Here is a 14847-nt window from a genome sequence, read left to right on the forward strand (position 1 = left end):
ATTAGTCCTCTGGTCAGGTGTTTCAGGTTACTCCTTTCCAGGTGAAAGAGACATTAACCCTTAGCTATCTGTTTATGACACGCCCCCCAAATTGCAGACAGTGGGGAACCTCACTGGCGGCGATTTCCTCCTAGAACTTTAAAATAAACAGATTAATACAACACATGCACCTTTACATATACCACTAAGTATACAACTAACAGACTTTTACATTTTAAGAACACTTTTTAACTACTGGATTCTGGGAAACTCTCACGGGAGAGAGCATCAGCCACTTTGTTAGAAGCTCCTGAGATGTGCTGAATTTCAAAATCAAAATCTTGGAGAGCTAAACTCCAACGAAGAAGTTTTTTGTTGTTCCCCTTGGTAGTATGAAGCCACTTTAGCGCAGCATGGTCAGTTTGTAGCTGGAACCGCCGTCCCCAAACATATGGGCGTAGCTTTTCCAGGGCGTACACAATGGCGTAGCATTTCTTTTCACTGACTGACCAGTGACTTTCCCTCTCAGATAGTTTTTTGCTAAGAAACACGACAGGATGGAAGTTGTGATCCGTTGCTTCCTGCATGAGAACTGCTTCTATACCACGCTCAGATGCATCTGTCGTTACTAGGAATGGCTTGTCAAAGTCCGAGGCCCTGAGCACAGGGTCAGACATGAGCGTCGCCTTAAGTTGGGTAAAGGCCTTTTGACACTCATCAGTCCACTTAACTGCATTTGGCTGAGTCTTTTTGGTCAGGTCCGTTCAGTCCGTCCTGGGGTGGCTGAGAACAACGGAGCGAAGCTAGTGCACAGCTCCTTGACTTGTTGCCACTGCAGACGTTCCAGGGTGGTTGAGAGGTTCACCTCTTCCACGCCACCGTCTTTTTTCCCTTCGTAGTAGACACCGTCAGGCCACTCAGCATCATCTCCCTGGGCTGTAAACTGACAAACCTGTAAGTCTCTGGAATAGAAAGGCTTGAGAGAATTAACATGGTACACTCTGGGCTTTAGTGAGGAATTGGGAAATGCTATGAGGTAGTTCACAGTTCCCAGGCGCTCTTGGACCGTGAATGGCCCTTCCCATGATGCTTCCATCTTATGGGCCTGTTGCGCCTTCAAGACCATAACCTGGTCTCCTACCTTGAAGGAACATTCTCTGGTATGTTTGTCATACCAGGCCTTTTGCTCTTTTTGAGCATCCTTTAGGTTTTCTTTAGCAAGGGCTAAAGAGTGTCGGAGGGTGCTTTGTAGGTTGCTTACAAAGTCCAGAATATTAGTTCCTGGAGAAGGCGTAAACCCCTCCCATTGTTGCTTCACCGACTGTAATGGCCCCTTAACCTCGTGGCCATACACAAGCTCAAATGGTGAAAACCCTAAAGTGGGATGTGGTACAGCCTTGTAGGCAAACAGCAACTGCTGCAACACTAGGTCCCAGTTATTGGAGTGCTCATTGATGAATTTATGTATCATGGCCCCCAAAGTTCCATTAAACCTTTCCACCAGGCCATTGGTTTGATGGTGGTACGGGGTGGCAACCAAGTGGTTCACCCCATGAGTTTCCCACAGTTCTTTCATGGACCCTGCCAGGAAATTTAGATCCTGAATCTGTAAGGATGTCGGAGGGCCAACCTACCCTGGCAAAAATGTCTGTTAGGGCCAGGCACACAGTGTTAGCCCTGGTGTTGCCTAGAGCTACTGCTTCCGGCCATCGGGTAGCAAAGTCCACAAAAGTCAGTACGTACTGCTTTCCTCTGGGTGTCTTTTTTGGGAAAGGACCCAGAATATCCACAGCTACTCGCTGAAATGGGACCTCAATTATGGGGAGTGGCTGGAGAGGGGCCTTGATCTGGTCTTGGGGTTTTCCCACTCTTTGGCATACCTCACAAGACCGGACATACTTGGCAACGTCCTTGCCCATCCCCTCCCAGTGGAAGGACTTCCCCAACCGGTCCTTGGTTCTGTTCACCCCAGCATGGCCACTGCGATGATCATGGGCTAAGCTTAAGAGCTTCCCCCGGTACTTAGTTGGAACCACCAACTGTTTTTGCGGCTGCCATTCTTCCCGGTGTCCACCGGAAAGAATCTCCTTGTATAAAAGTCCTTGGTCTATAACAAACCGGGATCGATTAGAAGAGCTGAAAGGCGGTGGGGTGCTCCGTGCCGCCGCCCAAGCTTTCTGAAGGCTGTCATCTGCTTCCTGCTCAGTCTGGAACTGTTCCCTGGGGGCTGGAGTCACCAGTTCTTCCTCAGACTGGGGACTTGGGCTTGGTCCCTCTGGAAGCGATGTAGGTGATGGGATTGTTTCTGTTGCTGGTGAACCGCTCTCCGCTGGTGCACCAGGGGATATTTCAGGCTCTGGCTGAGCCTTTTGGGTATGGGTGTCTGTTGCTTCTGCCAGTTCTGGCTCGCTGGCGCCCTCTGGCGTTGAGTTTGAAGATGTGGTTGCACTTGCTGGTGCTGGTTGCTGTTCCAGTTCCGGGCCTGGGACTGGAGGTTCTGTGGCTGTTTCAGTGGTTGCCATGGAATCAGGGTCCACTACCTCTGTCTGGGTCTCTGGTAACACAGACGGGGCATCTGTGGACGGCTCAGGAACAGGAATGGGTCTGGAAGGTTGCCTGGTTTGGCTGCGTGTAACCATTCCCACTCCCTTGGCCCGCTTCACCTGGTTGGCCAAGTCTTCCCCCAGTAGCATGGGGATGGAATAATTGTCATAGGCTGCAAAAGTCCACATTCCTGACCAGCCTTTGTACTGGACAGGCAGTTCAGCTGTAGGCAAGTCTACAGCTTGTGACATGAAGGGGTAAATTGTCACTTGGGCCTTTGGGTTGATGAATTTGGGGTCGACGAAGGATTGGTGGATAGCTGACACTTGTGCCCCCGTGTCTCTCCATGCAGTAACCTTCTTTCCGCCCACTCTCAAATTTTCCCTTCGCTCCAAGGGTATTTGAGAGGCATCTGGGCCTGAGGATCTTTTGGGTGATGGTGGTGTAATGAACTGCACTCGGTTGGCGGTCTTTGGGCAGTTGGCCTTTATATGTCCCAGTTCATTACAATTAAAGCATCTTCCATCTGACTGGTCACTGGGTTGAGGTGGGTTACTGGAGACTGGTGAGGTGGAAGAATAGGGTGTCTGTGGCTTTCTTTGGGTTGTAGGTGGGGTCTTTGGCTGCCCTCGGTTGTAGGGTCTATTGTCGATGTGCCCTCTGGGGTATTCGCTCCCCTTGACAGTAGCTTTCTTGCTTTCTGCCACTTCCATCCATCTGGCTCCAATCTCCCCCACCTTGGTGAGATTTTTGGGTTTTCCATCTTGTATGTACCGTGTTATGTCCTCAGGAACACCATCCAAGAACTGCTCCATTTGTATAAGGAGGTGCAGTTCATCTATGGATTTAACATTGTTTCCTGATATCCAGGCCTCATAATTTTTCCCAGCGTAGTAGGCGTGTTTGGGAAATGACACATCTGGTTTCCACTTTTGGGTTCTGAAACGCTGACGGGCATGATGCGGGGTTATCCCCATTCTGTATCTGGCCTTGGTTTGAAAAAGTTTATAGTCGTTCATTTTCTCCTTAAGCATTTCAGCTGCCAGCTCTGCTAAAGGTCCACTGAGCTGTGGCCTCAATTCTACCATGTACTGGTCTTCAGGGATGCTGTACCCAAGACAGGCTCTTTCAAAATTTTCCAAGAAGGCCTCAGTGTCATCACCTGCCTTGTAGGTGGGAAATTTCTTGGGATGTGGAACCATAATTGGTGAAGGGTTGTTAGGATTCGCTGGAGCATGCTGCCCAGCCTGCGCTAAGTCCAGTTCATGTTTTCTCTGTTTTTCCCTCTCTTCACTTTATTTTTGTTGTTTTTCCATTTCTTGGCGGTGGGCCACCTCTTCTTCTTCTAGTTTTCTGTGGTGGGCTGCATTTTTGGCTTTTTGTTCTCTTTTATGGGCTGCCTGTTTGATCTGTTCTTTTTTTTTATTTCAGCTCCACCTCTTTTTCTCTTTTTTCCAGTTGTCACCTGTGTTCTGCTTCTTTGCTTTGTTCTTCGGCCTCCATTTTTGTCTTGGAAGGCATGGTTCCTGTTTTCTTGTGTTGGGGTGCCCTCTGGTGTTTATTGTCTGACCTGCTGGCTCTGTTGTCTCCTGGGGTCTGCCTAGCAACATGCCTTTTTCCCTTTCTTCCTCTAGCTAATCTTTTAAATGTAAGTAAACCAGAAAAACCACTTTATTTGCATGTGTATTGTGCTGGTACTTGACTCCTAATGGGAGCGCTATGTTTAACAAAAGACCTTTAATAGTTCCTTAATGGTTCCTTGCTTAATATGCAAGCCAAAAACTGCAAGAGAGAGCAGAAAAAAAATTCTCTCTGGTTCCTTTAAAACCAAACCCTTTCTGCTTAAAAGCCCCTAGCAGAGAAAAGAAAAATATAATATTCCTACTGGCTTCTGGATTTTATCTTTCCCACAACGCTGCACACCATGTCATAACATATTTCCCAGATTTGGACCTTAGCGTCCAAAATATGGGTGTTAGCATGAAAACCTCCAAGCTTAGTTACCAGCTTGGACCTGGTAAAGCTGCCACCTCCCAAAAAATTAGAGTGTTTTGGGGCACTCTGGTCCCCCCAACAACCTTCCCTGGGGACCCCAAGACCCAAATTCCTTGAGTCTTACAACAAAGGGGAATAAACCATTTCCTCCCCCCCCTTCTCCCTTCCAGGTGTTCCCTCCCTGGGTTCCTGGAGAGATACACAGAAGCAAGCTCCGTGAATCTAAACAGAGGGACTCCGTGTATCTAAACAGAGGGACTCCACCCTCCCCGTTTCCAGTCCTGGAAACACAAGTACTTCCCTCTTCACCCAGAGGGTATGCAAAGTCAGGCTTAGTAAATCTAACACAAAGAGATTTCCCCCCTGACTTCTTCCACCCACCAATTCCCTGGTGAGTTGCAGACTTAATTCCCTGGAATTCTCACTAAAGAAAAACTCCAACAGGTCTAAAAAAGAAAGCTTTATAAGAAGAAAGAAAAATACATAAAAATGATCTCTCTGTATTAAGGTGACAAATACAGGGTCAATTGCTTAAAAGAAATATGAATAAACAGCCTTATCCAAAAAGAATACAATTTAACACATTCCAGCAACTACACACAGGTAAATACAAAAGAAAACAATATAAACCTATGGTCTTCCTATCTTTGTACTTACAACTTGGAAACAGAAGATTAGAAAGCTGGAGATAGAAAAATCACTCTCATAGCCGAGAGGGTCAGACCCAAGACAAAGAACAAAGAACTCACACCCAAAACTTCCCTCCACCCAGATTTGAAAAAGTCTTGTTTCCTGATTGGTCCTCTGGTCAGGTGTTTCAGGTTACTCCTTTCCAGGTGAAAGAGATATTAACCCTTAGCTATCTGTTTATGACAACACGTAACAAAGGGTAGGAATTAATGGTAAATTTTCAGAATGGAGAGGGGTAACTAGCGGTGTTCCCCAAGGGTCAGTCCTAGGACCAATCCTACTCAACTTATTCATAAATGATCTGGAGAAAGGGGTAAACTGTGAGGTGGCAAAGTTTGCAGATGATACTAAACTGCTCAAGATAGTTAAGACCGAAGCAGACTGTGAAGAACTTCAGAAAGATCTCACAAAACTAAGTGATTGGGCAACAAATTGGCAAATGAAATTTAATGTGGATAAATGCAAAGTATTACACATTGGAAAAAATAACCCCAACTATACATACAATATGTTGGGGGCTAATTTAGCTACAACAAAACAGGAAAAAGATCTTGGAGTCATCATGGATAGTTCTCTGAAGACGTCCAAGCAGTGTGCAGAGGCAGTCAAAAATGCAAACAGGACGTTAGGAATCATTAAAAAGGGGATAGAGAATAAGACGGAGACTATATTATTGCCCTTATATAAATTGATGGTACACCCACATCTTGAATACTGCGTACAGATGTGGTCTCCTTATCTCAAAAAAGATATACTGGCACTAGAAAAGGTTCAGAGAAGAGCAACTAAAATAATGAGGGCTTTGGAACGGGTCCCATCTGAGGAGAAATTAAAGAGGCTAGGACTTTTCAGCTTGGAAAAGAGGAGACTAAGGGGGGAGATGATAGAGGTATATAAAATCATGAGTGATGTGGAGAAAGTAGATAAGGAAAAGAACTAGGGGCCACCAAATGAAATTAATGGGCAGCAGGTTTAAAACAAATAAAAGGAAGTTCTTCTTCACACAGTGCACAGTCAACGTATGGAACTCCTTGCCTGAGGATGTTGTGAAGGCTAGGACTATAACAATGTTTAAAAGAGAACTGGATAAATTCATGGTGGTTAAGTCCATTAATGGCTATTATCCAGGATGGGTAAGGAATGGTGTCCCTAGCCTCTGTTTGTCAGAGGGTGGAGATGGATGGCAGGAGAGAGATCACTTGATCACTACCTGTTAGGTTCACTCCCTCCAGAGCCTGCTCTAGGCACCAGCGCTCCAAGCATGTGCTTGGGGCAGCACTTTCCAAGGGACGGCACTCCACCTCCTTTTTTCTTTTTTTTGCTTGGGGCACAAAAAGCCAGGAGCTGGCCCTGAGCGGAGGTGAGCTGTGACGGTGTGGGGCGCAGGGAGTGCCGCAGGAAGTAACCGGGGGGGGGCACAGAGGAACTGCTCCCCCCTCCCCAGCTCACCTCTACTCCACTGTCACCTGCTCCCCCGAGTGTGCTGCCGCTCCGCTTCTCCCCCGTGCCTCCAAGGCTTGCCATGCGAACCAGCTGTTTTGCGGCAAGCCTGGGAGGGAGGAGGGAGAAGAGGAGCAGTGGTGTGCTCGGGGGAGCAGGTGGCAGTGGACTGGAGATGAACTGTGGCGGTGGGGGGTGCGGGGAGGGGCAGAGGAACCGCTCCTCCCCCCAACTCACCTCCACCTCCTCCCCCAAGCGCGCAGCCTGCCTGGGAGGGAGGGGTAGGAGGGGAAATGCGGTGCTCCCGGGGGAGGAGGCGGGGCTGGGGATTTGGGGAAGGGGTTGGAATGAGGCGGGGCTGCAGGGGTCACAGGGAAATTTTTTTGCTTGGGGTGGCAAAAAACTTGGAGCCGGCTCTGACTCCCTCCTGGGCTCCTGGCATTGGCCACTGTCGGTTGACAGGATACTGGACTAGATAGACCTTTGGTCTGACCCAGAATGGCCGTTCTTATGTTCTTATGAAGTATTTCTTCACACAATTCACGGTCAACCTCTGGAACTCTTTGCCAGAGGATGTTGTGAATGCTAAGACTATAACATAATTCAAAAAAGAACTAGATCAATTCATGGAGGATAGGTCCATCAGTGGCCATCAGTGGCGGCTCCAGACCCCAGCACGCCAAGCACGTGCTTGTGGTGGCAAGCCGCGGGGGGCAGCCTGCCTGCTGTGCTTGGGGCGGCAAAATTCCTAGAGCCGCCCCTGGTGGCCATTAGTCAGAATGGGGAGGGATGGTGTCCCTAGCCTCTGTTTGCTGGAAGCTGGGAATGGGCGACAGGGGATGGATCAGTTGATTACCTGTTCCGTTCGTTCCCTCTGAAGCAGTTGGCATTGGCCACTGGGCAAGATTGACCTCTGGTCTTACCCAGTATGGCTGTTCTTATGTTCTTATTTTCCATAGATAATTCCTAAAGTTATAGATTATTTTGACATCTTATGAACTTTCACTTACTTTTCATAGTTGAACTCATAATTAAAGTGAATTTCTAGGCCCAGTTAACACAATATAATCCATCTCCTTTATGAACCATTTCTCCCCATAATCGGAAGTTTGCTCATAAACTCACAATTATAAGCAGAACAAAATGAAACTTTAAATTTTCTTAACATTACATGAACTTAAATTGGCTTGGCACTACTTTATCAAATATGGAAAAATCATATTGGTATAACTATTTACATTTCTGTAGTGAAATCAGACTAAATCAGACACGGATATACTGCATAGCTTCAGCTAAAGGTAGGAACCTTGGTCTTACAAACATTAGGATGGTATAGTTTAATATGCACTGTTATGTTCAACTCATTTGTCATATTTTAAAAATCAAACACTATTGTGTTTCAGACATTTTTACTTCTAGGGTTGCCTAAAATGGAAAACCAGATTCTTAAAGCCAAGGTGTAGAACACCCAGAATGTTTTGACACCTTATTAAGTTGTTGCTTGAAGGGTGGTTTGAGATTTAATTCACAACTAAAGCAGTAGCAGACCTGAACTAAGCTGGGATTTTGTTAATGAGAGGGTTACTGAAAGTGTTATTTCAGTAAAAGTCTGCATTAGCAACTTCAACAGTTTAAAACACTTACTTTTTGCCACTTTTTGCTTCTTTTAAAAATTTACTTTTTCATTATACTTTTAAAATAATTACTAATTACAGAAACCATAAACTTTAAAACAAAACAAAAAAGAAACAAAGCGTTTATTTAAAGATTTTTTAAAAAAATAACTTTAAAACCCTTGACAATGATTTTTTCTTTCTTTTTTTTAAAGCAAAAACATTAATGGTTTGCTTTCATGCTTACCTCAAAGAAGCCCAACACATTTAAGAATTTTAAAACAAACTTTAGTTTTAAACTTTGAATAAAATTGCTTGTTTGCCAAGGTGCTAGCTTCTGAGTATGTAAACCTTTAAGACCCACAGTGGGCACCAAAAATGGTGTATTAATTTAGATGTAATAAATGGGCCAAAACTGTTAGCATAATCCAGTTGCTGTCTTACATTAAAGAATGTTAAACAAGTTCTGGGGTTTGGGAGACAGAGACCTCAGCCTGTTTACTACTGTGGCAAACTCACTATTTTAACATTTTATTAAAGATACAGGAAAGAAGGAAAAACAGTTAAAACATTTGAAATATAAAATTTTAAGTAAGTCTTTTCATTTAACAACATTTTTTGTTCCTTTTTGCTTTAGATGAGAGTTTTAGAAGAAAAAACCCTTGTTTGACAGTTTCTTAGATGATGTCAAAGATGATAATAACTGTCCTTTCTTGGGAAAAGAGAAAAAGTTAGTTGATCTGGACTGGAGCTGCTGTTGTAAAGTCCAATCCTGTTTCATCTCAGGTAGTATTTGGAGTTCAACTGGAGCTTGTAAGGATGGCGATGTCATCTGTATCCCTCGCCCCAGCCTGGTTGCACAGGACATTTCTAGGGATCAGGATGACAAAGTTCTGGGATCCCGGGAAACAGTGGGGTGGCAGCCATGATGCTGATGCCGTTTCCAGCAGCCTCTATCTGTTCTTTCCTCTTCTGCCCCTCCCCTGAGGTTTTTTTCTTTAGGGACCCAAAAAGGGAGTGTCAGGTGGACAAGACCATCCCTTATTATTTTGTCCATCCATTAGGCCTGACTTACCAATTTTGGTTCACTGATTTTTTGGACCTACATTTTTCTGTGTACCAAGGACGATCTTAACACAGTCATATCAGTAGGCCTTTCTGTTTAGATGAATTTTGTTGATCTGTCTCCCTTTCATACCTTTTCCCATCAATATTTGTTATTAGAGGTTATTGTGATATATCATGAACACTTACATACTTTTTACAGTTGAGCTTGCAGTTAGGTTGTTGGCCCAATTATTACAACAGGTTCCGTTGCATCCCATAGTGCTAGTATGTGTCGAGTGAGGTGGTGTTCATAGGGAATGTGAATGACAAAATCTGTTCTAAAGTGACCTATTTAAAGTGAATGTTTTAAATTATACAGTGTGGCCCACTCTTCTGTAAAGTTAGGGTTCATATCTACAGCCTTTGCGGCCTGTTCATAGCAATGAAGCTGAATAAAGACTTCAGGATTCACCTGTTATCATCTATGTTACATTTGTTTTTTCAGAGGGTCTGAGGTAATGCAACTCCCATTAACTTTACTTGGAGTTGCAGCTGCTCAGAACCTGTGAGAACTGGGACTTTAATGAGTGCTTGAGCAACGGGAAACTCTGAAGTGGGGCTGGTTGAAAAATTCTGAAACCTTTCTATGAAAAACACTGACTTTTTTTTTAAACACGTTCATTAAAATATTCCTCTTTTTTTCTACCAGCTTTACCCTTAAGATATTATGCAATGTGTATATTAAATATATTAATTTCCTTTAAGGAAACTGGGTGTTGTGTTTCCATAAATTGCCACTAGTGATGCGTCTTCTTGTTTTGTTTTGTTTTGTTCTTAATCCCAGAAGAAGTTAACTGTTTACAACAAGATGCAAGAGTCCCTGGAGGTGACCCTTTCCAGCAAACAGGAAGAGGATGAGAAAGACCAGCCTGCTGAGATGGAATACCTTAACTCTCGCTGTGTCCTTTTCACTTACTTCCAGGGAGACATTGGGTCAGTAGTGGATGAACACTTCTCAAGAGCTTTGAGCCAAACCAGCAGCTTCAACCCAGAAACTGCCCTTTCAAAAAGCAAGGCAGGGCTAAGCCCCCTGTGGAGAGGTAAGGGAAGCAATAGTTTGACTACATGCTATCTAGCTTACGCAGTCAATCCATTTTATGACAACATATGCAGCATTATGGCTGGAATCTTGCTGATTTAATCCCTGCTGATTTTAACCCTTGCTACAGAGTAGGTGGAAGCAGCAAGGAATTTCTTGGGAGTGAATGGCTGGAATCGATGGACAGGGAGCAAGAATCAAAGATATACAGGATAAAGGCTTTTCAAATTCCTCCTGGCATTCAGTGGGGCAGTTGAAGGCTTTGAGGAACAAGAAGGAGTTAATGTGGCTTCACAAGGAATTGTTGTGAGATCTAAGGCATAACTTTAAGCCCCAAAGTTTGAAAAATGTGGTCATAGAGAATAAAGGGCACTAGCCAGGGCCTCAGGAGACCCAGGTTCAATTTCCTGCTCTGCCACAGACTTCCTGTGTGACCCTCGGCAGGGTCATTGGGTCTCTCTGTATCTCAGTTCCCCATCTGTAAATTGGAGATAATATACAGTGCTTTCATGCTGCTGTGTTGTGATCATAAATATGTAAGCAGGGTGTGAATGAACTCTCCCCTGATAGCTAGCTGTGAGGGAGAGAGACTTCAGGAGCAAAACCTATTTACAAGAACACACCTACTCTGCTTAGATATCCAGCAGATAGCCGATGTGTCTCAAAGTGATCAACTTTGGTGGTGTTGGGTTACAAATCACTTCAGTACTCAATGCAAGGATAGTGAAATGCTGTTGTCAATGTTGTCTTTATTATATGAATAAAAGGAAGCAGAACTGTGCTTAACCTGTACCAAATGAGGGGGTCATCCTCAGCTGAAAGGACCTTGTTAAGCCAAGGGCTTGAATGCCAGACCCCTGTGAAAGTAAGAGGGAGAAGGGACAAGTGTCCCAGCCAGGAGGTATGGCCTCTTCTTAAGGGTCCCTGGTCTGGTTTAACCTATTTCTCTCCACTGTTCAAAGATAGAGCTAAATAGGCTCCATTAGGAACCTTTGTTATTTTAAGTGCTTAAATGAGAACTGATATCGCTTGTGGTGGGACAGTGTTTATACCCAGCCTGCTAAAAGCTGAAAATCACTAAGAGCTGACAATCACTAAGAGACTGACATGCAGAGGTCACAGCAGAGAGGCAGGTGGCAGCAGAAGGTAACTGACAGTCAGCCAGCAGGAGCAGCAAGCAGTCCTCCTACGGAAGTGGGATGAGCAGCTGGCAGGGCTCAGATGGTGGAGCAAGCAAGGTGCCTTCTTCCCTAAGTGCAAGGTGAACTCACACAGGTGCACCTCTGCACCCTGGGTCCTCACTGACAAAGGACAACCACTGTGAGTGGAATATGGTGAGGGAGCAGAGAGGGGCACAGAAAAGGAACTGTTGGTTGCAGAACTCAAGAACATAAGGCATGAACATAAAGCTAATGTACTCAATGATTTTTTTGCCTCTGTTTTCACGAACAAGGTCAGCTCCCAGACTGCTGCACTGGGCAGCACAGTATGGAGAGAAGGTGACCAGCCCTCTGTGGAGAAAGAAGTGGTTCGGGACTATTTAGAAAAATTGGACGAGCGCAAGTCCATGGGGCCGGATGCGCTGCATCCGAGGGTGCTAAAGGAGTTGGCAGATGTGATTGCAGAGCCGTTGGCCATTATCTTTGAAAACTCATGGCAAACGGGAGAGGTCCCGGATGACTGGAAAAAGACTAATGTAGTGCCCATTTTTAAAAAAGTGAAGAAGGAGGATCCAGGGAACTACAGGCCAGTCAACCTCACCTCATGGAAAAATCATGGAGCAGATCCTCAAGGAATCAATTCTGAAGCACTTAGAGGAGAGGAAAGTGATCAGGAACAGTCAGCATGGATTCACCAAGGGCAAGTCATGCCTGACTAACCTAATTATCTTCTATGAGGAGATAACTGGGCCTGTGGATGAGGGGAAAGAAATGGATGTGTTATTCCTTGACTTTAGCAAAGCTTTTGATATGGTCTCCACAGTATTCTTGCCAGTAAGTTAAAGAAGTATGGGCTGGATGATTGGACTATAAGGTGGATAGAAAGCTGGCTAGATTGTCAGGCTCAGTGAGTAGTGATCAATGGCCCCAAGTCTAGTCGGCAGCTGATTTCAAGTGGAGTGCCCCAAGGGTCGGTCCTGGGGCCAGTTTTGTTCAATATCTTCATTAATGATGTGGAGGATGGCATGGACTGCACTGTCAGCAAGTTTGGAGATGACGCTAAACTTGGAGGAGTGGTAGATATGCTGGAGGGTAGGGATAGGATACAGAGGGACCTAGACAAATTAGAGGACTGATCCAAAAGAAACCTGACAAGGTTCAACAAGGACAAGTGCATAGTCCTGCACTTAGGATGGAAGAATTCCATTCACTGTTACAGACTAGGGACCGAACGGCTAGGAAGCAATTCTGCAGAAAAGGATGTAGGGGTTACAGTGGACGAGAAGCTGGATATGAGTCAATAGTGTGCCCTTGTTACCAAGAAGGCTAACGGCATTTTGGGCTGTATAAGTAGGGGCATTGCCAGCAGATCGAGGGAAGTGATCATTCCCCTCTATTTGACATTGGTGAGGCCTCATCTGGAGTACTGTGTCCAGTTTTGGGCCCCACACTACAAGAAGGATGTAGAAAAATTGGGAAGAGTCCAGCAGAGGGCAACAAAAATGATTAAGGGGCTGGAGCACATGACTTATGAGGAGAGGCTGAGAGAACTGGGATTGTTTAGTATGCAGAAGAGAAGAATGAGGTGGGATTTGATAACTGCTTTCAACTACCTGAAAGGGGGTTCCAAAGAGGATGGATCTAGATTGTTCTCAGTGGTACCAGATGACAGAAGAAGGAGTAATGGTCTCAAGTTGCAGTGGGGAAGGTTTAGGTTGGATACTAGGAAAAAAAATTTCACTCTGAGAGTGGTGATGCACTTCCTTAGAGGTTTTTAAGGTCAGGCTTGACAAAGCCCTGGCTGGGATGATTTAGTTGGGAATTGGTCCTGCTTTGACCAGGGGGTTGGACCTTCTGAGGTCCCTTCCAACCCTGATATTCTATGATTCTAAGGCAGAAGGCACTGCCCCACGCACACTGGGGTGGGTGTCCTGCTCACCGTTTTATGATTATGAATCCTGCTTGTGGTATTTTCCCTAATTTTCTGGTGACTTCCCTCCTTTCATTAAAAGTTTCTTTTCGACACTCAGACTCTGTGCTTGCGAGTGGGGAAATATCGCCTCTCAGAGGTGATCAGGGATGGTGTGTAATTTTCCCAGGTTACTGGGTCGGGGCTCGAGCCGGTTCTGTGTTGTGCTGTTGAAAAGGAACCCTTAGATATTAAACCACGCCTTGGTTGCTGCGGGCTTCACCTGGCAGAAGGGTTACAAATGCAATGGAGATTGTGAAGTGTTCGTATACAATAGTAACATGGGCTAAATAAGTACATAAAGTATGTGTCTGTCCAAGGATGAACAAACAAGTGGTGTGAGTTTTGTAAAGAGCAGTTCTTGCCAGACAAGCTAGATTTCTTGTTTTGATAGGATTACAAAATTAGCGGATGAAGACAAATATAATTGAAGACAAAAGTAATTGAAATAATCTTGTGTTGTGTATTGAAATTGGCAGAAGGGCTGTCAGCCATAGGTGGTGAGAAATGGCAACATATCAAGTTGGGTGAGTGAGATACCACGGGGATCTGTGTTGGGCCTGATCATGTTTGACGTCTTAATTAATGATCTGGGAGAAGGAACAAACAGCACATTAATGAAATTCACGATTGATAAAAGAGAGGATTTTTGAATATCACTGGGAAAAGGAAAATAATGCGCAAGGACAATCTTGCCAGAAAGACACCAACAAATGGGTGGGAGTTCAGCAGAAGACAGCCAAAATGGTTGGGGAGCTGGAAGAAAGTAGGAGTTCATCCTGCACTATTAAAGTTCATGGGAGTTTTTCCATTGATTTGCATGGGACTAGGATGAAGCCCATAGTTACAAAGAAAGATGAAGAGTTAAATACTTGTAAACAGCCATCTTATCCTCCCAGTCAACTATAAACATCTAAGTATGTGATTACACTACTTCCCAAAGATCAGTGCACAGAGGAAACTGTCTGCATGCAGACCTCACACATTCTGTGCTGGGTGGGAAGAGCCTGTCACATCTATGGCATCATATGCCCTTCACTTCTTCTCCAGCACTTCTCAATGGTTCCAGGACTAGAGCTGGTTGGGAATTTTCCAACTTCTTGTGGCAAAAAATGCCAATTCATAGAAACCGAACCCACCAAACCTTTTTTGTGGGAAAGGGTCAGTTTTGACAAAACTTTAATTGGGAAAGATTTCTCAAGTCCAGGATGAGAGAGGGAGACAGACAGACACGTGCCCCAGAATAGCCAAAATCCTGATGGTCAGGGCACTCATCTGAGATGTGGAAGACTGTGGGTTCAAGTCCGTGCT

The 14847-nt window shown here is 45.0% G+C and overlaps 1 protein-coding gene across 2 annotated transcripts in view; it reads left to right on the forward strand.

Annotated features, from left to right (window-relative positions):
* Positions 1-14847, forward strand: part of VGLL3 (vestigial like family member 3) — a 55938-nt gene that overhangs the window by 13487 nt on the left and 27604 nt on the right. Inside the window, exon 2 of one of the 2 annotated variants that reach the window (XM_050961165.1) lies at positions 10153-10408. In XM_050961165.1, coding sequence (XP_050817122.1) covers positions 10153-10408 — 256 coding nt within the window. The remainder of the gene's footprint in view (positions 1-10152; positions 10409-14847) is intronic. The other variant, XM_050961173.1, reaches the window with a different exon arrangement.

Source organism: Gopherus flavomarginatus, chromosome 1 (assembly GCF_025201925.1).
Source record: "Gopherus flavomarginatus isolate rGopFla2 chromosome 1, rGopFla2.mat.asm, whole genome shotgun sequence".
Lineage (NCBI taxonomy): Eukaryota > Metazoa > Chordata > Testudines > Testudinidae > Gopherus > Gopherus flavomarginatus.